Source organism: Squalius cephalus (assembly GCF_949319135.1).
Source record: "Squalius cephalus genome assembly, chromosome: 23".
In the NCBI taxonomy this organism is placed as follows: domain Eukaryota; kingdom Metazoa; phylum Chordata; class Actinopteri; order Cypriniformes; family Leuciscidae; genus Squalius; species Squalius cephalus.
In genome coordinates this window covers 669,439-692,987 of record NC_137144.1, presented here as the reverse complement: position 1 = coordinate 692,987, position 23,549 = coordinate 669,439, and the positions used below count along the sequence as shown (strand labels likewise).

The following is a 23,549-nucleotide window of genomic DNA, read 5'->3' as shown; positions in this document are numbered from 1 at the left end:
TTCCGACAGATTAGATCGTCCCTTCCAATGGATGTAGCCAAAGTGTTTATGCACGCTTTAATTTTCTCACATATTTCATACTGTATCACCTGTTGGGGACAGGCCAGCGAATCTGCCATTAGACCTCTGGAATCAGTATATAAGCAAGCTTTAAAAATCTTTGATAAAAAGCCATTTCGATACCACCATTGTAAGATTCTAGAGAAACAATCTATTGAGTTTAGAAAATTTTATACTCTTTTCTAACTTGACTCTAGTGTATAAGATTGTACATGGCCTGGCCCCTGCATGTTTATTGGTTTATGTTCACACTCGTTCTGCGATTTCTGTCAAATCTACTAGAATAGCGTCTATTTTTGACTGTAACATACCTTATTGCCGCTCGACTTTTAAACAATCTGCTTTTTCTTTTAAAGCAACCACACAGTGGAATGCACTAACAGATGTTATAAAAAGCTGCAGTTCCATTAAGAGTTTTAAATCAGAATTGAAAGTTTCTCTGAAAAACAATCAAATTTGTACTCACTGACATTGATGTGCTACTGTCAAAATGTGTTTTTTGTATCTTGTGTGTGTGTTTTTCATATTTTATTTTATCTTATTTTTTCTCTTTTGTATAGGGGGTGGGGGAGTGTTATTTGTACGGACTGCAGATGTAAATTAGCCTGCGGCTAACTCTGGTACAATGCATCAAATGGCAACATTTACGTTAGAAATTGTACATGGTCCTTAATAAAAAAAAATTAAAAAAATTAAAAAAAAGTGTGTGTGTGTGAGTGTGTGTGAGGACTCACGGCGCGCACGACGTCGATGATGGGCGCGGGGCCTCTGAGAGGGGTGTGTGTGGTGGGCCCCACTCCGATTTCAATTAAAATAAGCTCAGCAGCTTCCCCTGATGCTACCATTGCTTTTTTTTCCATCTCTAAAAAGTGGCCCGTAAGGTAGCAAAAAGTGGGTAAGTGTGTGAAGGTGTGTATCGTCGAGCCTTTTTGTACCGGAAGTCAGGATATATACTTCCCGCGAAATCGAATACACACCGCGGGAATCTGAAACCTTTGGCCAATGAAATTACTGCACTGTACAATCAGCCGCGAATGTTAGGAAAACTGCGGAAATTGCACAAGAAGAAGTAGAAGAAGAAGAAGACTTCAAGGATAGAAGATTGAAGACAGAAGAAGACGGAGTGGTTGGAAATCTGAATATTTTTACAAATACCGACCTCTGCATGCAACAGGTAAGCTAGGCATGGTTTTCATGGTTTTCTACCTCTTTTGGCTGCAATGTAGCTAACGTTAGCGACATAATATTACTATTAGCAGTTAGCAACCTAATAACATGTCACCACGGACATGACAGCGGGGCAGAGACGGGGTGCAGTGAAGTCGTGTCGTTAAAAGTGGAGTTGGTTGTGAATTGTGAGGTTTTTATGGTGAGTTCATATTTTGGCGTTATATCGTGATGTTTGCTACCTCGTTTAGCTGCCATGTAGCTAACGTTAGCGACATAATATTACTATTAGCAGTTAGCTTAACCTAATAACGTCACCACGGACATGACAGCGGGGCAGAGACGGGGTGCAGTGAAGTCGTGTCGTTAAAGGTGGAATCGGTTGTGGATTTTTCAATAAAATTCGCAAAATGCAAATCTCAACTTCATTTTATATATATATATATATATATACAGTACCAGTCAATAGTTTGGAAACATTACTATTTTTAATGTTTTTGAAAGAAGTCTCTTATGCTCATCAAGCCTGCAGTTAAAAAAAAAAAAACAGTAATATTATGAAATATTATTACAATTTAAAATAATGGTTCTCTTTTTTAATATATTTTAAAATGTAATTTATTTTTGTGATGCAAAGCTGAATTTTCATCAGCAAGTACTCCAGTCTTTGGTGTCTTATGATCCTTCAGAAATCATTCTAATATGATGATTTATGATCAATGTTGGAAACAGTTGTGCTGCTTAATATTTTTTTTATAACCTGAGATACTTTTTTCAGGATTATTTGATGAATAAAAAGTTAAAAAGAACTGTATTTATTTAGAATAGAAATCTTTTGTAACAATATACACTACCATTCAAAAGTTTGGGAACAATAACTATTTTTTTTTTAAGAAATTAGTACTTTAATTCAACAAGGATGCGCTAAATTGATAAAAGGTGATGGTAACGATTTATATTGTTAGAAATGTTTTTTATTTTGAATAAATGCTGTTTTTATGAATAAATGCTGTTAACGTTTTACCCATCAATGAATCCTGAAAAAAGTATTCCAAAAAAATATATTAAACAGCACAACTGTTTCCATCATTGATAATAACTGAGTATCAAATCATCATATTAGAATGATTTCTGAAGGATTATAAGACACCAAAGACTGGAGTACTTGCTGATGAAAATTCAGCTTTGCATCACAAAAATAAATTACATTTTAAAGTATATTAAAAAAGAGAACCATTATTTTAAATTGTAATAATATTTCATAATATTACTTTTTTTTTTTTTTTTTAACTGCAGGCTTGATGAGCATACGAGACTTCTTTCAAAAACATTAAAAATAGTAATGTTTCCAAATTTTTGACTGGTACTGTATATATATATAATATAAACACATTTTTAACAAATAAAAACACATTCTTAAATTTCAGAGCATCACTGTGACTGATCAACTGATCAACAAATGTAGCAAGATTTGAAACCTTTGCTTGTTTAGACTCAATACTTCTAAGGGAAGTTTTCACCAAGCTTTTTGTCTGGGTGGTACCGGCCTACCCTGGACCCCCCCCATAACCATCCATACGCGTATGTATGAGGTAGGATGTGATGCTGCATATGTCAGTCAATGGTCATGTGGCAACGCCGCCATGCTGCTGTACCAGAAGTTAAATTTGACAGCCCTAGTTTAAATTGATTACTGAGTGTCTGTGCAGCACAACATGGTTCCCTTACGAGAACGTTCTCTCGTACTGCGTTGCAAACGCTGTGGGAAAACTCCTTTTCTCGAGAATATTGAAGCCTTTATTTTAAAACGCATTGCATGCAGCACAGGCGAGAGCATCAAGCTCGCGCGAGCGAGCTGATAGGCTGTGCTGTGGGCAACTGCACGAACCAATGGCGGATCGGCAGAGGCGCGCGAACCAATCAGGGAGCTTGGCACACTGCCAGTGTCAAGCGCGCGAAACTGCACGTGACCAAAGCATATAAATATAGACAATATTCCGCCATTTGACAGATTTTATCTCCTTCAGCTCGACTCACCTCGTCGCTGATCTTCTCCGGATAAAGAAGCCGCTCGTCGTTGAACAGCCGTCCAGCGGAACAGCTTCGCATCCCGGCATCTGCCAGCTGAGCGTTTCCCTGTGGCATCCGACGAGTATCCTTTTTCTCTATCTCTCTCTCTCTCTTTCTAAAAGAGCAAAATCGCTGTTTTCACAGCGCGCGGCGTTGTTTCAAATGCCGCTCTCTATTTGTGAATCCTGCGGGGTTCCTCTGCATGTGTCTGACAGACACACACAGTGTGCTGCCTGTCTCGGCCCTGAGCACGCCGAGTCAGCGCTCACTAAAGGCGGCTGCCTTCTCTGCGACGGGATGCCTGTTTCTACTCTCCGCTCGCGGCTCGTGCACGCTTCGTCGGTGAGTGATTCCGCCCATCTTCCATCTTCGGCGCCCCGCGAGCCCCGTAGGAAGAAGCGGCGCGATCAGAGGCTTCCTGAACGCGGTGAGTTCAGCGAATGCACGCCGGGCCTCTCTCCACGTGCTTCGCCCACGCCCTCTTCGCCTGTTCTGTTCTCTCAGAGCGACCAACGCCCCTCGTCTGAAGCGGCGGGACTCGTCTCTTTCGGCGGATCTGCTGATGATATGGATGACGCAGTTTCCGTGGCGGCATCTGAGAGTGAGGATTGGTCGGGCTCCGCGGACCCCGCCCCCCCCTCTCAGTTAGATCCTTCTGACACTCGAGCGAACATCGACGCCGAACTCTTCCGTGTCATGTCTCGCGCTGTTGACGAGTTGGGACTCGACTGGCTCTCCCCAGCTGAGCCTGCCAGAAGCCGCCTCGACGAGTGGTACCTGCCGGGGCGCCAACAGGCCCCTCGTCAGCGCTCCGCCCCTTTTCTGCCTGAGGTCCACGAAGAGCTCACAAAAAGCTGGCGCGCGCCCTTTTCAGCGCGAACGCGCTCATCTGCCTCTTCAACGCTCTCCACTGTTGACGGCGCTGAAGAGAAAGGTTATGTGTGTCTCCCCCCACTGGAGGAAGCGGTCGCTGCACACTTATGCCCTCCCACTGCAGGAAGTTGGAGGTCTAAGACTGTGCACCCATCCAAGCCGTGCAGAACCACTTCGGCCATTGCCAGCCGCGCTTATGCTGCCGCCGGTCAAGCCGCCTCTGCTCTCCACGCCATGGCGACCCTCCAAGTGTTTCAGGCGAAGCTCCTCCGCTCCATGGATGAGTCAGGCCCTGACCCAGACACTTTTAAGGACCTCAGAAGTGCGACAGATCTAGCGCTACGGGCCACTAAGACCACCGCTCAAGCACTGGGCCGCAACATGGCCAGCCTAGTAGTTTTAGAGCGCCACCTTTGGCTGACATTGACCGAAATCAGGGACGCATACAAAACCGCCTTCCTCGATTCTCCGGTCACAGCATCTGGTCTCTTCGGCCCATCTGTCAGCGGCTTCGCAGAACGCTTCACTGAGGCTCAGAAAGCCTCCAGCGCCATGAAGCATTTCCTCCCTAAACGCTCCAGTTCAGTCCAACGGCGCCCCAAGAGCACGCCGCGACCTGAGAGGGTAGCTTCACAAGTCCTCCAGCCCCGCCCAGTGGCTGAGACTAGCCAGCGCATGAAGCCTGCAAAACGGTTCCTCGTTCCCTAAGCGCCAGGGCCCGCGGCCGAAGCTCACGCTCGATCACGAGCCCAAGAAGCCGTCCTAACCGGCTTAAAAAGGGGTCATTGTCCCGCCGCGGCCGGACCAGCCCCGAAGATCGCTCGAGTGCTACTCTCAGCCCCCTCTTCAGTTCAGGCGGTTGGAGCAGTATTAAATGCAGAACATGGACCCGTCACCTGTCACGCACCCCTGCACACAAACGCTGTTTTAACAGCGACCCACAAAAAGCACAAATCGAGCAAAATTTCTCCCTCACATACATGTCAGTTCGAACCCCCAACACTGGGCGTTCCAGATATGATAATGTCTCTGTCTCTGCGGGCTCTAGCTTGGCAAGCTATCCCCGGAGTTTCAGAATGGGTAATGAACATCATAAAGCGCGGTTACTCGCTTCAGTTCGCCCGCAGACCACCGCGTTTCCGTGCGGTTATACAAACCACGGTAAGGAGCACACTGAGTCATGTCCTCCGCACCGAAGTGTTAAGTCTGCTGGCCAAAGGGGCCATCGAAAAGATCCCCCTTTCTCAGAGCGAGTCAGGTTTTTACAGCCGACTTTCCAAAGAAACTTTGGAAAAACTTTGTTTTACTTTCCAAAGAAAGACGGCGGCCTGAGACCCATTTTAGATCTGAGACATCTGAACAAGGCTCTCATGTCACGGCCGTTCAGAATGCTCACGACCAGACACATCCTGGCGCAAATTCGCCCAGGCGACTGGTTTTTCTCAATAGATCTAAAAGACGCTTACTTTCACATTCAAGTGAACCCCCACCACAGGCCATTCCTAAGATTCGCCTTCGAGGGGCAGACATACCAGTACACAGTCCTACCATTTGGACTGGCACTGGCACCTCGTACATTCACGAAGTGCATGGATGCAGCTCTCTCCCCCCTGAGACAGCGGGGAATGCGCATCCTGAACTACCTCGACGACTGGCTCATATTGACCCAGTCAGAGGCGGAGTCACATACTCACAGAGCCTGGCTCCTCAGACATCTAGAATGTCTAGGGCTCAAGGTCAATTTTGCCAAGAGTATTCTGTTGCCCAGCCAACGTATCACGTTCCTGGGAACAGTTCTCGACTCCGTACTTATGAGAGCATGGCCCACACCGGCCCGTGCTCTAACGATTCAGCAGCTCGCAGCATCGTTCACAGAGGGCTCTTATGTACCCCTCAGAACGTTCCAGAGGATCCTTGGCCTCATGGCCTCCGCATCATCAGTACTCCAACTCGGCCTACTGCGTATGCGTCCTCTTCAGCTGTGGCTAGCACCTCTGGTGCCACCCCACGCCTGGCATTCAGGCCACTTGGTTATCAAGGTGAACCAGCGCTGTGTTCAAGCCCTGGCCCCTTGGAAAGACGCCAGCTGGTACCAGCAGGGCGTAAGCATGGGGGTGGTCTCAGAGAGGAGGGTGATTTCAACAGACGCTTCCAACTCAGGTTGGGGAGCGCTGTACGAGGGCAGGCCTGCCTCCGGCCTCTGGTCGAGCTCGGAGAAACGCCTACACATCAACTGCCTCGAAATGAGAGCAGTTTTTCTAGCCCTAAAAACCTTCCTCCCTCACCTGGCTGGACACCACGTGCTGGTCCGACCGGACAATATGTCAGTGGTCTCCTACATAAATCGCCAGGGCGGCCTCAGGTCCCACAACCTGCTTGCCATAGCCACGCAGCTCCTGCTATGGGCTCACACCAACCTGCGCTCGCTCAGGGCAGCTCACGTGCCAGGCACGTTGAACACAGGAGCAGACATGCTCTCTCGGGGCAGAGTTCCCCCAGAGGAATGGTCTCTCCACCCTCAGACGGTTCTCCTGCTTTGGGAGGTCTTCGGGAAGGCAGAAGTAGATCTTTTCGCCTCAGAAGACAACTGTCACTGCCCAATATTCTTTTCAAAGAACAGGGATGCGTTGGCCCACGACTGGCCCAACCTCCCTCTCTATGCGTTTCCTCCGGTCTCGATGCTCCCTCAGGTCATCGAACGGATCAGGAACACCAAAAGCGCGGTCCTCTTGGTGGCTCCTCTCTGGCGGACCCAGATTTGGTTCCCAGAGTTGATGCAACTGTCTGTAACAGACACTTGGGCAATTCCACTGAGGTGCGACCGTCTGGCTCAGGCCAACAGGACAATCTGGCATCCTCGTCCCGACTTGTGGGCCCTACATGTATGGCCACTCAACGGGTACCCCAGGATCTCCCAGAAGGTGTCCTAAACACTATTATGGAGGCTAGAGCTCCGTCTACTAGACGCCTCTATCTCCTAAAATGGTCAGTGTTTTCCAGCTGGTGTTTAGCTCGAAACCTCGACCCACACACTTGTGAAGTGCCAAATGTGCTTTCTTTTCTACAGGAGATGTTGGACGCGGGTCGCTCCCCCTCCACTCTCAAAGTGTACGTGGCAGCCATCGCTGCTTTTCACGTATTGGAAGCCGGAGCCTCCTTAGGTAAAAACGACCTTATAGTTCGTTTCCTTAAGGGTGCCAGAAGGCTTAACCCGCCTCGGCCACCGTCTGTGCCGGCCTGGGACCTTTCACTGGTCCTGCGGGCTCTTAGGGGACCTCCCTTTGAACCACTTCAGTCGGCAGATCTCAAGCCCCTCTCTCTGAAGACCGCCCTGCTTCTGGCACTGGCGTCAGTTAAAAGAGTAGGGGACTTGCAGGCGCTCTCTACTAGCGCTTCCTGTCTGGAGTTTGGCCCTAATGACTCCAAGGTCATCCTTAGGCCAAGACATGGATATATTCCTAAGGTGCTCTCAACTCCGTTCAGAGCCCAGGTTATTTCTCTGTCAGCTCTTCCCTCCTCCGAAGAGGACAGTGATTCTCTCACGCTTTGCCCCGTCAGAGCTTTGAGAATTTATCTGGAGCGTTCAGCCTCTTTCAGACAGTCTGAACAGCTCTTTGTTTGTTTCGGGGGCCGAACCAAGGGCCTTCCTGTTACTAAGCTCACGCTGTCCAGGTGGATAGTTGACGCCATTGCTCTGGCTTACACTTCACTGGGCCTTTCCTGTCCCATAGGTGTTAGAGCTCACTCCACGAGAGGTGTCGCCTCTTCGTGGGCCTGGTCGAGTGGTGTTCCTATCGAGGACATTTGTGCGGCGGCCGGCTGGTCCGTTCCGTCCACATTTGTCAGATTCTATAACCTAGACGTTCCTGCCCTGCAGGCACGAGTTCTTTCTGTCTAAACCCTGGCTTTGCGGACCCAGGCTGACTTTAGGACTTAGACACATGAGTGTTCTTATCTGGACATTTGTGCGGCAGCCGGTTGGTCCGTTCCGTCCACATTGGTTAGATTCTATAGCTTGGATGTTCCTGCTCTGCAGGCACGAGCTCTTTTCTGTTCAGAACCTGGCTCTGCGGACTCAGTCTGACTTCAGACCTGAACACGTGAGTGTTCCTATACAGGATATTTGTGTGGCGGCCGGCTAAGTCCACTCCGTCCACATTTGTGAGTTTTTTCAACTTATATGTCTCTGCTTTGCAGACACAATTTTTCCTTCTAGACTTTGGCTCTGTGGACCCAGACTAGTTGTGAAATTGGACACTCAGTTGTCACTGGACTTGTGGTAAAGTTAATCTGGCCCTTGGCCCAGATCTTTATTATTGGATATTTTCTGGGCCCGAAATTCGGTCTCGTTTTATCCTGGCTATTCTGTAACTTCCCGGAACTTCTGGTGAGTCAGAGCGGCCATAAGAGATTAATTGCACGGCGTTTTAAATAAGCGTTCCCACAGCGTTTGCAACACAGTACGAGAGAACGTTCTCGTAAGGGAACGTACTTGGTTACTTACGTAACCTCGGTTCCCTTAGAGATAAGGGAACGAGTACTGCGTTGCCTTGCCGTGCAATCTCTCTTATGTCAGGTGTTTTCGCTTCAGTCGATTATATCTGTCAAATGGCGGAATATTGTCTATATTTATATGCTTTGGTCACGTGCAGTTTCGCGCGCTTGACACTGGCAGTGTGCCAAGCTCCCTGATTGGTTTGCGCGCCTCTGCCGATCCGCCATTGGTTCGTGCAGTTGCCCACAGCACAGCCTATCAGCTCGCTCGCGCGAGCTTGATGCTCTCGCCTGTGCTGCATGCAATTCGTTTTAAAATAAAGGCTTCAATATTCTCGAGAAAAGGAGTTTTCCCACAGCGTTTGCAACGCAGTACTTGTTCCCTTATCTCTAAGGGAACCGAGGTTACGTAAGTAACCAAGTACGTTATCATCTAACAAGTTAACTTCTCGGCTTCAACAGGCTCGGTCAGCTTTCAGTGTGCACATTTCAGAATTTGCATATTTCATTAGCCCGTGTTTGATGTTAAACAATGTGCATCCTGCAATAGCAAAGCTCAGTACACAGCTGTTGCAGCGTCTATGTGTTTGTATGAATGTCTGTTTATTTATTTATTTTACATAATAGATTTTTTTTTTGTGACTTGCTATTTTTCAAAACCCTTTTTGTGAGATTTGCCTTGACTAAGTACGAATTACAATTATTTTCACAGAGCCATTATGTCCACAAGGAGGAGGAGGAAAAAACCTATAGACGATGCAAAGAGAAAGACATACATTCTGTCTTGCACTGACAAGGATGGGTTTATGCCGAGATTCATTGACCGTTACAAAGGTAAGTTGCAGAAGATTCCTTGACACAACTTGTGCATTTCAAAAGCAAAAAAGAAATGCACATTTTTGTTGATGTAATGGCAGGGTACAGTTTTTGTGTGTTTTCAAGTTATATATTCCTATTTTTATTTTATTTTATTTTTTGCCTTTGTCAAAGACAGACAGTGATCAAAGTGAGTGTGATACTTTACAGCCCTGGCAAGATTGTCAGAGTGCTTTGTCAGAATATTCTACTGAAGTGTCCAGAGAAGTAGAGCCTATTGCTGTGGTAGACTAGCTGCAGTTTAGAGTTTAAGGCAAATTTTCATCTTGATTGATCCCAAATATGTGACATGGAAAGGAAAGGGCAAAGTTAATAGGGATAAACGTCTGCATTATAAAACATTAAAAGTAGATGTCATCATTCACATGTATGAATTTCAGTTCTTTTCTTGTTGTTTCCCTTGGCCTGTTGGGTCTTATTTTTCATTTACTGAGCTCCTAAGGTTTTTAAAAAGCATTCGTTTTGATTTTTAAAATGATGTAGGAACCATGAAGTAGCATTTTCTTCTTCTCTGTTTCTGCTTCAGCATACAGTTTTTTTCCTCACAGTCTCTGGGTGTCAAACCCCAATTATTACAAATTTGTAATTAATAAAGTTATTGCACTTGAGAATCCGAATTTCAATGCACCTTTCGTTCACTGCAACTTAAAGTCCCACTCCGATCATCTTTTGAGCTATTTTAAAGCGTTCTCAGTGGTCTTTAAATTAAAGAAAATAAAAATGCAATTTTGAGCTTAATTTTCTAAAGATATGTCCTCTAGCTTTAGAAAAATGCCACAAGAACATGTTAACAACACGAAAAACATGATTTTCATCGGAGTGGGTCTTTAAAGCTCATTTGCACAATACATTATTTAACTAGTCTCTCTATTTGTTGTATATACGTTTTATTATTGCTTTTCTGTGTCCTATATTTATTTTGTAAATCAGGAATACTTTCTGTTTTTTATATTGCTATTTAATATTTAGTTGCATGCCTTGCTGCGGCTACAATGTAATTTTCCAGTTTTGGATCAATATAGTACATCTGTCTGTCTGTTTATGTCAAAAGTCTGAGTTGCATGATGTTCTTACGCTTCACTGGTGTTACCTGCACTAAATGGTACACGGCACTCTCAGTTTAAAGGAGTCATAACCTAGTATTACCTTGGATACCCACGCTCTATTATAGTCTTTCAGGCCCTTCTAAAAAACAGAGCTCCTCTGACCCTTATTTCTGAAGGCATTATTGTCTTGCGAGATCTGATGCGATATTTTGGCTGTCGTGGACGGTCAATGTAATAATGCAAATGAGGGGAGCGTTGATTGGTGGCAGGAAGGAGGGCGGTTGACACCGCAGGTAACTTCAGCATATCATTCCAAAATGACATCATGGCGCAAGTTGTGAATGAACCCGACCTGGCCGCGGCCTACGGAATTCAACCGTATATGTTTGAGCCAGACTCTGAACCAGAGCTGGAAAGGGAAGATGTAGAGTCGATGGAAGGATGTCTACATCAAGATGTCTCTGAATGGTAAAGACAATCATTTTGACTGAGACATACATTATACCTTTTATTTAATGTAGATTACATTAACGGAGATGTAGTCTACTTTTTTTATCAGCTTACAGTGGTTATTGAGATCAACGTTTGCTATCATGTGGTGTTTTTGCCTTGTTTCACGTTGTGGTTTTTTAGACATTCAAATTTGTGAACGATTCCGGCGTAAAATGATTAGCACAGACACCTAACGTTAAGCCAGTGGGAAGGGTTGTAGGAACCGCGTCATTAAAAATGAATTTAATCCACTGGTCCCTGACAGCTTGGTCCGTTCTTGGGAGAGAAAACACATTTACATGTTGATTCTGGCAGTCAACAACAGAGCAACTCACGTGTGCACTACGTTTCTGCATCTTTCGCGACTGAATATGAGGGGGAGAGGGGCAGGGCGGGCTTCCTGCAGCATAGGTCTGCGGTGTCCATATATGGTACATCCTGCCCCGTCTTGACGTCAAGTCGGGGCAGAAATTAAAATCTCGTATTTGAGTGCGCGTGCACGTGGGCTGGTTTACGAACCCAGGGGTAAACAAACGCTTCACTTTTAAATATCGGCTTCCCGGCCAGTGTATAATCGTTAGGCAATCATAACATACATTGATTCTCGTGGAAAAGTGAAAATTACAGGTCATGACTCCTTTAAGGGAACCGAACAGAGCATAGACAGGACCTCAGTGATGCATTGATGTGGATGGGTCTGCATCAAAAACATTTTTTGGCCACATAAAGTCTGATCAAAAAAGCACTTTACCTGTAGAGTGTGTATCACAACTGGGAGAGTGCTGAGCATTGTCTGCAGGTAATACACTGACTAGACGCAAGAACCTCAACCTCACTTTGAAAATACTGTAGTATCTCTTTTTGAGTCCCAGAATGAAATGTTTAATTATTATATATTATTGTAGGAAGAGGAGTGTTTGCCACACACCCCATTGAACCCGGGGACTTCGTGTTGGAGTACAGGGGTAAACTCCTCACACAGGAGGAATGCAAGTTAAGAAAATACTCAGAGATTGAAAGCACATTTCTCTTTGACTTCCAGTGGCAGAATCATCACTTATGGTAAACATTGAAAGATGGATGTTTTGTATTGATTTAGAGAAATTACGAGTTAACCCTGAAACAAGGGTTTAATACTTGATGAATGAATTAAGCACAAATACTCTTAAATTCTTTTGAAAATAACTCTTTCAATAAAACTTTTAAAAAGATGTAAAACTATTACAATTTTTCTGATACTTTTCAGCCTTGATGCATCTGAAGAAGATGTATCTCTCGGAAGATTGGTCAATGACAACCACAAAAATCCAAATTGTGTTATGAAAAAAATCATAGTTGACAACAAACCACATTTGTGCCTTTTTTCTCTGAAGAAAATAGAAATAGGAGATGAAATTGATTACAACTATGGTAATTCAAAATGGCCTTGGCGCAGTAAGGTGAGTTGGTTAGATTAAGTATAGAGATTTCTTTTTTTAAATTTTTTGTTGCAAAAGCAAATTTTGTATTTCTCCAATATTAACCATGTTTCCAATATTACTCTTGACTGTCTATGGAAATGCATTTAATCTTTGATCTGTGATGTGTGTTAAAATGAGTTCTTCTTTATCTGCAATCCAGTTGAGAAAAACCCAAGCTCCAGCCGCAGCAGTAGAGAATGAGACCAGCCCTGTTCCTCAGATGCTAAATGATGGACCAAACCCAGATCAGACCTGCACACAGGTAAGTGCATTCAAACACATTCATCTATGCTGACATGTATGTGGTGGTGTTCTATTACTAAAGCAGACCAATGCTTATGTGGCTTTTTATTGGGTGTTAAAGGCCAGGTAATGTCACACACACAGGCATGTTTCCAGTCATGTTCTTATGGGGTCCTTCCATCTTCCAAATACATTTGTTTCTCTAGTCTCTCCTTTACACACTCATATGTCTAGTCTGACCCATGTGGGGCCCTTCCGTCCAGTTCTTACTGTAATTGTTTTTAATGCACTATGGCAACACCTGACATGACCTCAACTGTGATTTTAACATTCGTAATTGTATACTGTATCTGAGCTGTTAGATGTTTTAAAGCAATATTTTGATTTGATCCACTGCAAACTCCTGAAATAGACGTGAGCTGCTTTTTAGTCCATGCTCTCAGTTGAAGTTCAGTGCTGTTTCACCATTAGATGACCTTATTAGCCTGTGAATGTCTCTTCATACAGTTCTGAGTCTCTTCTTGTCTGTCTATTTCAGGTGAAAAGCCTTCAGACTCCTGCTGCAGCAGTAGAGAATGAGACCAGCCCTGTTCCTCAGATGCTAAATGATAGACCAAACCCAGATCAGACCTGCACACAGGTAAGTGCATTCAAACACATTCATCTATGCTGACATGTATGTGGTGGTGTTCTATTACTAAAGCGGACCAATGCTTATGTGGCTTTATATTGGCTGTTAAAGGCCAGGTAATGTCACACACACCGGCATGTTTCCAGTCATGTTCTTATGGGGTCCTTCCATCTTCCAAATACATTTGTTTCTCTAGTCTCTCCTTTACACACTCATATGTCTGTAGTCTGACCCATGTGGGGCCCTTCCGTCCAGTTCTTACTGTAATTGTTTTTTTAGGAGCAGACCGTGGAACACATGAGGCAGACAGGAAGTTAAAATAAATAATGTCTCTTTATTTTGCTTAATTATAAAAACAGTCTTTTAAAAGTTGGCTCTGTGGGTCTTCATTACTGGCGATAGAGGGTTCCTCCAGCTCTGAACATCAGAGGGTCAGTAACAGCTCTTAGCTTCTCATTCGCTCACCGGCTCAGTGATTCTTCATTCCTGGCGACAGAGACTGAACAGCAGAGGGTCAGTAACAGCTCATAGCTTCACATTCGCTCACCGGCTCAATGGTTCCTCCAGCTCTGAACATCAGAGGGTCAGTAACAGCTCATAGCTTCACATTCGCTCACCGGCTCAATGGTTCCTCCAGCTCTGAACATCAGAGGGTCAGTAACAGCTCTTAGCTTCTCATTCGCTCACCGGCTTAGTGATTCTTCATTCCTGGCGACAGAGACTGAACAGCAGAGGGTCAGTAACAGCTCATAGCTTCACATTCGCTCACCGGCTCAATGGTTCCTCCAGCTCTGAACAGCAGAGGGTCAGTAACAGCTCATAGCTTCACATTCGCTCACCGGCTCAATGGTTCCTCCAGCTCTGAATAACAGAGGGTCAGTAACAGCTCATAGCTTCACATTCGCTCACCGGCTCAATGGTTCCTCCAGCTCTGAACATCAGAGGGTCAGTAACAGCTCATAGCTTCACATTCGCTCACCGGCTCAATGGTTCCTCCAGCTCTGAACATCAGAGGGTCAGTAACAGCTCATAGCTTCACATTCGCTCACCGGCTCAATGGTTCCTCCAGCTCTGAACATCAGAGGGTCAGTAACAGCTCATAGCTTCACATTCGCTCACCGGCTCAATGGTTCCTCCAGCTCTGAACATCAGAGGGTCAGTAACAGCTCTTAGCTTCTCATTCGCTCACCGGCTCAATGATTCTTCATTCCTGGCGACAGAGACTGAACAGCAGAGGGTCAGTAACAGCTCATAGCTTCACATTCGCTCACCGGCTCAATGGTTCCTCCAGCTCTGAACATCAGAGGGTCAGTAACAGCTCTTAGCTTCTCATTCGCTCACCGGCTCAGTGATTCTTCATTCTTCACTCATCAGTGACTAGGACAGTAAAGGACAGTAAAGACAATCCAGCGCCGCTTCACAGAGGATCCATTCGTTGGGCCACCAGCACACTCCACAATATACATCCCACACTCGTGCATGCACTGCAACCATATAACTCTTCACACGTGATCAAAATAACTTCAAGCACTGTAAATACAAGACTCACAGGGAATAGGGTGGTTGTACCGTGTCCAAACTAATGCCTCAGCAGATGGAAATATCAGAGCGCTGGTCAACTGAAGTTCGTTCCTCCCTCCTCATCCATGGGTCCTTTATGCCGCTGGCTTGGGGTTCTCCAGACTATGTGAGGAATAAACATACCACAAGTACTACAAGTTCTCTTCTTTTGCGGCTTCCCTCCGCTTCCTTTCTGTGTCTCTCTCCCTGTGTCTTCACTGCTCTCCCCCTCTCTCCTCTTCTCTCTTCAAAATGGCCTTTTATACTCCACTTTGGGAGCATGTGCCCCAATCACCACTCTAGCTCCTCCCCCTCCACACCTGCCGCTCATTTTTTAATAATCACCCGGTGACATACACAATAAGTGCACTGTATCAAATGATTAATTCAAATGTTAGTGCATAGTAGTTAAAGACAGCTAAATTAAAGTTTTTCTCGATTGTTTACACACAAATACTGGTACTTGAGACACAATGACCACAACATGTAACTCATTCACCAACCCCCTGAGCCAGTTCTGCTAAACTATAAGTACAATTCCTGCTTTACACTCAAATTGCAGTTCTAAAACACACTTTTTTCAAAACACTACACACAATTCTCTGCTTTTGGCACAATTTTCATGCAGAAAATCTCTTGTTTCCACAAGGGACACACTGCCTTTCGGATATGCACACTGACTCATCACATGGGCAAACACCCGTCACACAGTTTTACAATTAGCAATCAGAGCTTTAGCATGAAAGGGCCACAGGTGAGCTCTTCAGTGGAGCAATGGATGCCAACACTGGATTTTTTTTTCTATATTTTTTTTACTGTATACAGTAAATTCTTCTGTTGTTTGTATGTAGACCACTGTATGTACAACTTTGTGTTGGTTGGGGATGTACACTGTGTACATTGTTTTTGTGGGAAAAGTAAAATATATTTGTTACCGTGTATTTGTGTGTTCTGAGTATAAAAACAATATTCTCAAATATTTTACAACACACATATGTATGTACTGTCTGTAGTAAGTTTAACACTGAACAAAAAAAAAGGCCTAAGTCATTAGGATGAATGGAGAAGAAGTGTTTTGCATTCATCATAGTGTTTTACATTGAGCACATCAGTGTTCAACTGGTTCTTATAAATGTATCATTCAAATGTATCATGTATAAATTCTTATAAAAAGAAAATGTGTGTAAACAATCGAGAAAAACTGTAAAAACAATATTATTCCATTTAAATATTTACTCTATCGGTTTTACCGAATGACCTTTTGACACTTAAAAATCTTTAAAATACCTTTATATGTAGTAAAATATAATTAAAACCTTTTGGATTCAGTAAAAGAGATCAAGTTGTACTACCTTACATACTTTGGATGTTATATATTTGTTTTTTTTTATTATTATTAAGGCCTTTGGACAAAAAAAAAAAAAGACCCGTCACGTCATTGACCCGTATAAAAACAATATTCTCAAATATTTTACAACACACATATGTATGTACTGTCTGTAGTAAGTGTAACAATGAACAAAAGAAAAAGGCCTAAGTCATTATGATGAACGGAGAAGAAGTGTTTTCCATTCATCATAGTGTTTTACACTGAGCACATCAGTGTTCAACTGGTTCTTATAAATGTCTATTCATATGATGGTTTGTGTGTCATTTGAAAACAAAATACCATTTTGAGAAGAAAGAACATTGTTTTGAATGTAAAGTTTCATTTTGCAGGAGAATTGAGGGGTTTTGCCCATTGTGTGTGTGTGTGCAGAGTTCTGAGAATATGAGGCATGCTTTCAGAAAATGTGTGTAAACAAGCGAGAAAAACTGAAGTGGGACCAGTATATTTATTTAAAATGACAATAATTAATGTGAATTTTGACTGAAACAGTCTGAGTTTCTTCTTTCTCTCTCTCGTGTCCTTTAGCTGGATGATGCTAATGCTGATCCATGTATGGCACCTAAAGGTTGCAAAACCCGTACATATCAGGCTGTGAATCGTGACTATAAAGGCTCTGGCTATGACAGAGGTCACCTCTACCCAGTTCTGCACACGTACGATCCTCTCTCCATGCTGGCCACCTCCACCCTGACCAACGCCGCTCCACAGAACCCAGATTTCAATCGGGATCAGTGGAAGAAACATGAGAAGGCTGTTATTGAAGATCTGGAAGACTGTGATTCTGTGGCTTATGTGGTGACTGGTGTAGTTCCTGATCACAACAAAAAACTGAAAAATAGAGTTACTGTCTCAAAGTATTACTGGAGAGCCACCTGTTGTCTGAAGAAAAGTCTGATCAAAGGGCAGGGTTACTTTGGACCTGATAACAATGGCAAAGTGCAGAAATTATCAATTACAGCCCTACAGACAAAGCTGACCACAGATTACGGTGTGGATATTGTAATTTTCCCAAGCCTACTAGGTTATTGTGACTAGTTTAGCCTTTATCCTATGAGCTAAAAGTGGATGATCTGGCATCTGCATCTCTGACTGGAGTTGGTAATATCTGGAATCAGATCTTCATACTCTAGATCATGACTTCATAATCCTGTCCTGCCTTTCTGTTATTTTAATGAAGATCTCCAGCCATCTTTGCCCACTTCACTGTTTCACTGTTACTGGATTAACATGTGTGTGTAATAAATGCTGGATGTGTAATCAGTTACATTTAATAAAGACAGTGTGCAGATGTTTCTTACAGTTTTTCTCGATTGCTTAAACACTATAACCAGGCTTTTGAGCTAAAATTTTCAAAACCATAGGGGAGAGTGGGGTGATTTGTGCCAGGGGGGAAGTAGTTCCACCCCTTGTTCTGGAAAACTATAGAATAATTTGGTCATGTGACCACATAATTTTGAAAAGCAATCAATTTTACTCATCCTCCAAAGAAGAGAGATACATGGCATGAGAGTTAAGCACATTTTAGTGCAAAAAACTGTTTTTTCCCTTTCAAAGTAAATTTTCTATGATTAAGTTTTTTTGATTGTAGTGTCTGAACAATTATAGACAAGTTTGAAAACATTTCACACATGTTTTAGTGCTTTAGTAGGCTACACAATGAGTCTATACAGTTAGCATGATGTTAGCTCTTAACTGCTGGATCATGCTAATTATTCAAACTTGTGGGTCTGGGGTGATTTGTGCCAAAGGGCATGGGGTAAGTTGTGCCAGATCCAGACCACCTAGAGACCTACATACTCACAGGGGATAATCTTGAGAAGTGAGCAGATGGTCATGCCTCATCATTGTTCGACTTAGGCCTACCTGCTATTTGTTTAATTTAGCTAACACTGATTTCAGTTTTGAGTTTGCACTATGTTAATAAAGAGAAGTTTAATTCAGTTTTTAAGTGGCCTAAGTCACAATAGGATGTTTAGAAATTAGCCTAGTAACTTTATTCTTATGTTACATAATTGACAGACAGCGCTATGTCAACAGGCATCTATTGCCAAAGCCTTTTTGCCTGAAATGAGTCACAATTATCATATATTGTGTTGCTATGGTGCTCTAAATGGTTGCTAGGGCGTAGCTTGATAGCTTCACAATGATCCTGAGAGACTGATGGGTTGTCTGAGTAAAATGAGCCCGCCCCCTTGTCTCTATGACACTGTGATCCAGAGTTGTGTTCAATACAAAATCCCCATGCAATTGACCATAGTAGGAAAAACGCATGCTATGGTATTCCAGGGTGACAATATCTAAATAAACCTTAAATTAGTCATTTTGTATTGAATTTGTCTTGCTTTCATATAGCATACGGTTCATAACAGTAAAATGTTCTGTTTTACTTCAGAAAGCACTGGCACAATTTACCCCAACATATTTCCCCAAAAGGCACAACTTACCCCGCACCAGGGGCAAGTTGTGCCATGAGACCACTTTTTTCCCAAAAGCTATATTTCTGAAACTATTTATTTCAGATCCGAAGTTATTATTCTCAGGGATGCACAACATCCTGAAATACATGTACATCCTTAAGTTGAAGGCATTACTGTCATGGCCTCACTTTAAAGTCACTTTGAGTAAAAACTGGCACAACTCACCCCACTCTCCCCTAATGCCATTTATCAAAAAGCACACCCATTTCCCTAAACTATAAACACTATTCCCTGTTTTGACACATGAGTCAGATTTGTTGAACTGTCACTGCAAAACTCTACACACAAATCCCTTCATTTCTCATTGCTTAGACCATGTTGTCATGTATAAAGCACTAGCACTCAATATTGCTCACTCAAGTCAGCACAGCTTCAGCTCAGTTAGCACACAATTACCCAGGTGGAAACACTAAGAGTCAAAATTTAACACACATCAATCAGATCCTTCAATAAATATAAAAGGGCCCAAATCAGTTTATTGAGTTTTGGAACAATGGATCCAGAAAGACATGAAGAGTTCGAGGAGGGATAAGGAGGAGGAGGAGGAGGAAGGGCAAGGACAAGAAGACAAGCAGTCTCAGATGAAATTCAAGCCACTCTAGTTGCCCATGTCTTTATCAATGGTGTGACTATGAGGGAGGCTGGGCTACGAGTAAGGCCAAATTTGAGTCGCTTCACCGTTGCCTCGAGAACCTTCAGGGAGGTGTGGTGGCAAACACAATTCTATCACTGAATAAGAGACAAACATTTCCAATAGTCTTTGATGAGGTTTATCTTCTTGCAAGAAAAGGCCAGCAGTCGTACAGTCACACAGAGTGACACAGAGAGTGACAGTGAAGGCATCCTTTCTCCTTTATAGTCTTGACTCCAGAATGTAGTCTTTCTAGGCCAATGATGGTATTTCAACCATGCGTGGAACATTCTTAGACGTGTTCATCATATTGTGTCCTTGAGTGGAGGCCCTCCTGTTACATCCCAACACTCTTTACCATTCCAATACAATTCCATATTAGAATAAGGTTTGTGTGTGCTCTTTTACTGTCATATGATGGTCACACACATCTTAAGTAAATATGGAAAAAAAACAATTAGAGGAGAGAGTAAAAAAAAAAGTAGTAGTACAGGATTTTTTTTTGTGTGTGTGTGTGTTGTACTGTGTAGTACATGAATGAATAAAAATGTGCCAATGTATCCATTGGTTGTGTTCATTATGTAAAAAGGTTTGTGAGGGGGGGAACCACAAGCAACATAACTTACCAGTTTTGGAAATGTTGTTTTGAATTTATTGCACTAGTGTGTTAGACTATGTTGTAGTGTGTGTGTGTTTGTGAGGGCTTGTGTGTCCTGTCTGGAGAAAGGTTTGGTTTTTCAGCCAGAGTGAATGGTTTTGAGTGTAGTTTCATTTTGACCTGAAAATAGGATGTTTGGGGAATTGGGTGAGACGTTATGGATGTGTGTTTACAGTTTTGAGAATACAAGGCATAGTTTCAAGAAACGTGTTTAAGCAGTCGAGAAAAACTGTAATGTGATTAAACCCTTTATTCAAGCCCACACACACACACACACACACACACACACACACACACACCCACATGAACCTCTACAGCCACAGTCTGACACACACACACACACACACACACACATATAAACCTCAACACCAGGTGAAAAAGATGTAGTATTAAATGTATTAAAAATATATTTGAAGTTCAAGTAGTATGTTTATAAGACATGTGTATTCCCAACATGCTTATTTGAAGTGCATTAAAAATATATTGAATTGCCATCCATCCATCCATCCATCCATTTTCTTCCGCTTATCCGGGGCCGGGTCGCGGGGGCAGCAGTCTAAGCAGGGATGCCCAGACTTCCCTCTCCCTAGACACTTCCTCCAGCTCTTCCGGGGGGACACCGAGGCGTTCCCAGGCCAGCCGGGAGACATAGTCCCTCCAGTGTGTCCTAGGTCTTCCCCGGGGTCTCCTCCCAGTGGGACGCGCCCGGAACACCTTCCCGGGAAGGCGTCCAGGAGGCATCCGGAACAGATGCCCGAGCCACCTCAGCTGACCCCCTTCTCGATGTGGAGGAGCAGCGGCTCTACTCTGAGCTCCTCCCGAGTGACCGAGCTCCTCACCCTATCTCTAAGGGATCGCCCAGCCACCCTGCGGAGAAAGCTCATTTCGGCCGCCTGTATCCGGGATCTTGTCCTTTCGGTCATGACCCACAGCTCATGACCATAGGTGAGAGTAGGAACGTAGATTGACCGGTAAATCGAGAGCTTCGCCTTGCGGCTCAGCTCTTTCTTCACCACGACAGACCGGTACATTGACCGCATTACTGCAGAAGCTGCACCGATCCGTCTGTCAATCTCCCGTTCCATCCTTCCCTCACTCGTGAACAAAACCCCAAGATACTTAAACTCCTCCACTTGAGGCAGGAGCTCTCCACCAACCTGAAGCGGGCAAGCCACCCTTTTCCGACTGAAAATCATGGCCTCGGATTTGGAGGTGCTGATTCTCATCCCAGCCGCTTCACACTCGGCTTCACACTATGAAACCTCCAGCACCCTGTAGAGGGTATAGGGCTGGTCCAGTGTTCCACAGCCTGGACGAAAACCACACTGTTCCTCCTGAATCCGAGGTTCTACTATCGGCCATATTCTCCTCTCCAGTACCCTGGCATAGACTTTCCCAGGGAGGCTGAGAAGTGTGATCCCCCTATAGTTGGAGCACACCCTCCGGTCCCCCTTCTTAAAAAGAGGGACCACCACCCCGGTCTGCCAGTCCCAGAGGCACTGTCCCCGACTGCCACGCGATGTTGCAGAGACGTGTCAGCCAAGACAGCCCCACAACATCCAGAGACTTGAGGTACTCAGGGCGGATCTCATCCACCCCCCCATTGCTTGCCACCGAGGAGTTTCTTGACTACCTCGGAGACTTCAGCCCGGGTGATGGACGAGTCCACCTCTGAGCCCTCAGCCTCTGCTTCCTCAATGGAAGACGTGACGGCGGGATTGAGGAGATCCTCGAAGTATTCCTTCCACCGTCCAACGACATCCCCAGTTGAGGTCAACAGCTCCTCACCTCTACTGTATATAGCGTTGGTAGAGCACTGCTTCCCTCTCCTGAGGCGCCGGACGGTTTGCCAGAATCTCTTTGAGGCCGACCGATAGTCCTTCTCCATGGCCTCACCGAACTCCTCCCAGGCCCGAGTTTTTGCCTCCACAACCACCCGGGCTGCAGTTCGCTTGGCCTACCGGTACCAGTCAGCTGCCTCAGGAGTCCCACAAGCCAGCCAGGCCCGATAGGACTCCTTAAAATTTAATTTATTGAAATAATATTGAATTGCCTTTTAATATATTTCTAAAAGTATACAAGTACATTGATAATAAATATATGCTTATTACACTTTAATAAATATAAGGTAAACACAAGCATACTTTAGTGAAGTTTTAGTGTATTTACAGAAAACATAACTCATGTTGCTCTTAAAGCAGCTCTATGCAGCTTTGCCGTTTTCTTCGCTGTTTTCTCGCTTTTTGCTCGCGGGTTTCTCTATAGAGCTCCCCCTACAGCTTCGGAATAGATATTTGACAACACTGTTGTCAAAACTCGTTGGCAACTCTCCCCCCTCCAATCTCCTTCTGCTGGTCATGTGCATTTGTTTTCAAAGAAGCTGGCGAACGCACAGAGCCATGTCCACTGAGGTATGTATGATACACAGAAGGCTAGCATATAAATGTTTAGATAGTGTATCTGTGCAGTGCCGTAAAGCAATTCGTTACATCGCGAGACCTGATATCACACGATACTTCCTGATGCTGAGGCCGGCGGCCCGCCACCCCAAAGTTGCAAGGGTGGCTTTTCGGCTCATAGGCGCTCGGGGGTGCGAGACGACCACCATTCAACCCTAAAACAGTCATATAACCATTCCAATGACTCCGAAGCTGTTCGGTTAAGGTAGAAAAGTTACTTAGTTCACCTTTAACGTATATTTTATGAGTACTTTGTGTAAGAACAGCAAAATAATTAAGCTTTTAGTGTTTAAAATATATGTAGTTTATAAACGCTCAGGCCTACTGCAATATATTTAAATATATTTGAATATTTGAAACATTTTTTACATTTACAATGTGCCAACTTATAATGTATTATAAACATTTGTCAACTATTATCAAGCATTGCAATAAGCATTCTTAAAATATTGTTCACTTTTACATGTTTGTACGTGTAAAACTCTGTTGTCCATTATACGTTTGTACTACTGAAGATTTCAACATATTATTTGAAATGCATCATAATTAAATTTTCCAAAGATGTTTAAAAAAGTTGTTACTTGTTTAAATTCAACCCACACGTGTAACACATGACTAAAGCTGATTGGTTGCGTTGAACGGCTGTGACTTTAGCTGGAAAATAACTTTATTAAAGAACCGCTATAAAGCCAAAACAATCTCTGTTACCTTAAATTATACGTTTATCTCTGTAAAGCTGCTTTGAAACAATCTTCATTGTAAAAAGCGCTATATAAATGAAGATGACTTGACTTGGTTATGATAATGAGCTCGCACCTCAGAGCTTCTGGCTCTCAGATGGTCTGGAACTACTGAAGGGCGAGTGATGGCAGAGTTCAGAGGTTTTCTGGGGGAACTAATTAAAGCTGCAGTCGGCAAGTCTGGCAGATTGAGTGGACTTAGCCAAAATTTCGAATGTTTAC

General features: G+C 44.0%; 1 protein-coding gene across 1 annotated transcript; it reads left to right on the top strand.

The window, feature by feature from the left end:
* The first annotated feature begins 9,436 nt into the window (after positions 1–9,436).
* On the top strand, positions 9,437–13,599 carry LOC307150977 (N-lysine methyltransferase KMT5A-A-like). The gene is made up of 5 exons (XM_079858680.1): positions 9,437–9,498; positions 11,984–12,140; positions 12,325–12,517; positions 12,699–12,800; positions 13,320–13,599. The coding sequence occupies exons 1-5, from the start codon at positions 9,471–9,473 to the stop codon at positions 13,452–13,454; spliced, it is 615 nt and encodes a 204-aa protein (XP_079714806.1). The 5' UTR covers positions 9,437–9,470; the 3' UTR covers positions 13,455–13,599.
* Positions 13,600–23,549: the final 9,950 nt, after the last annotated feature.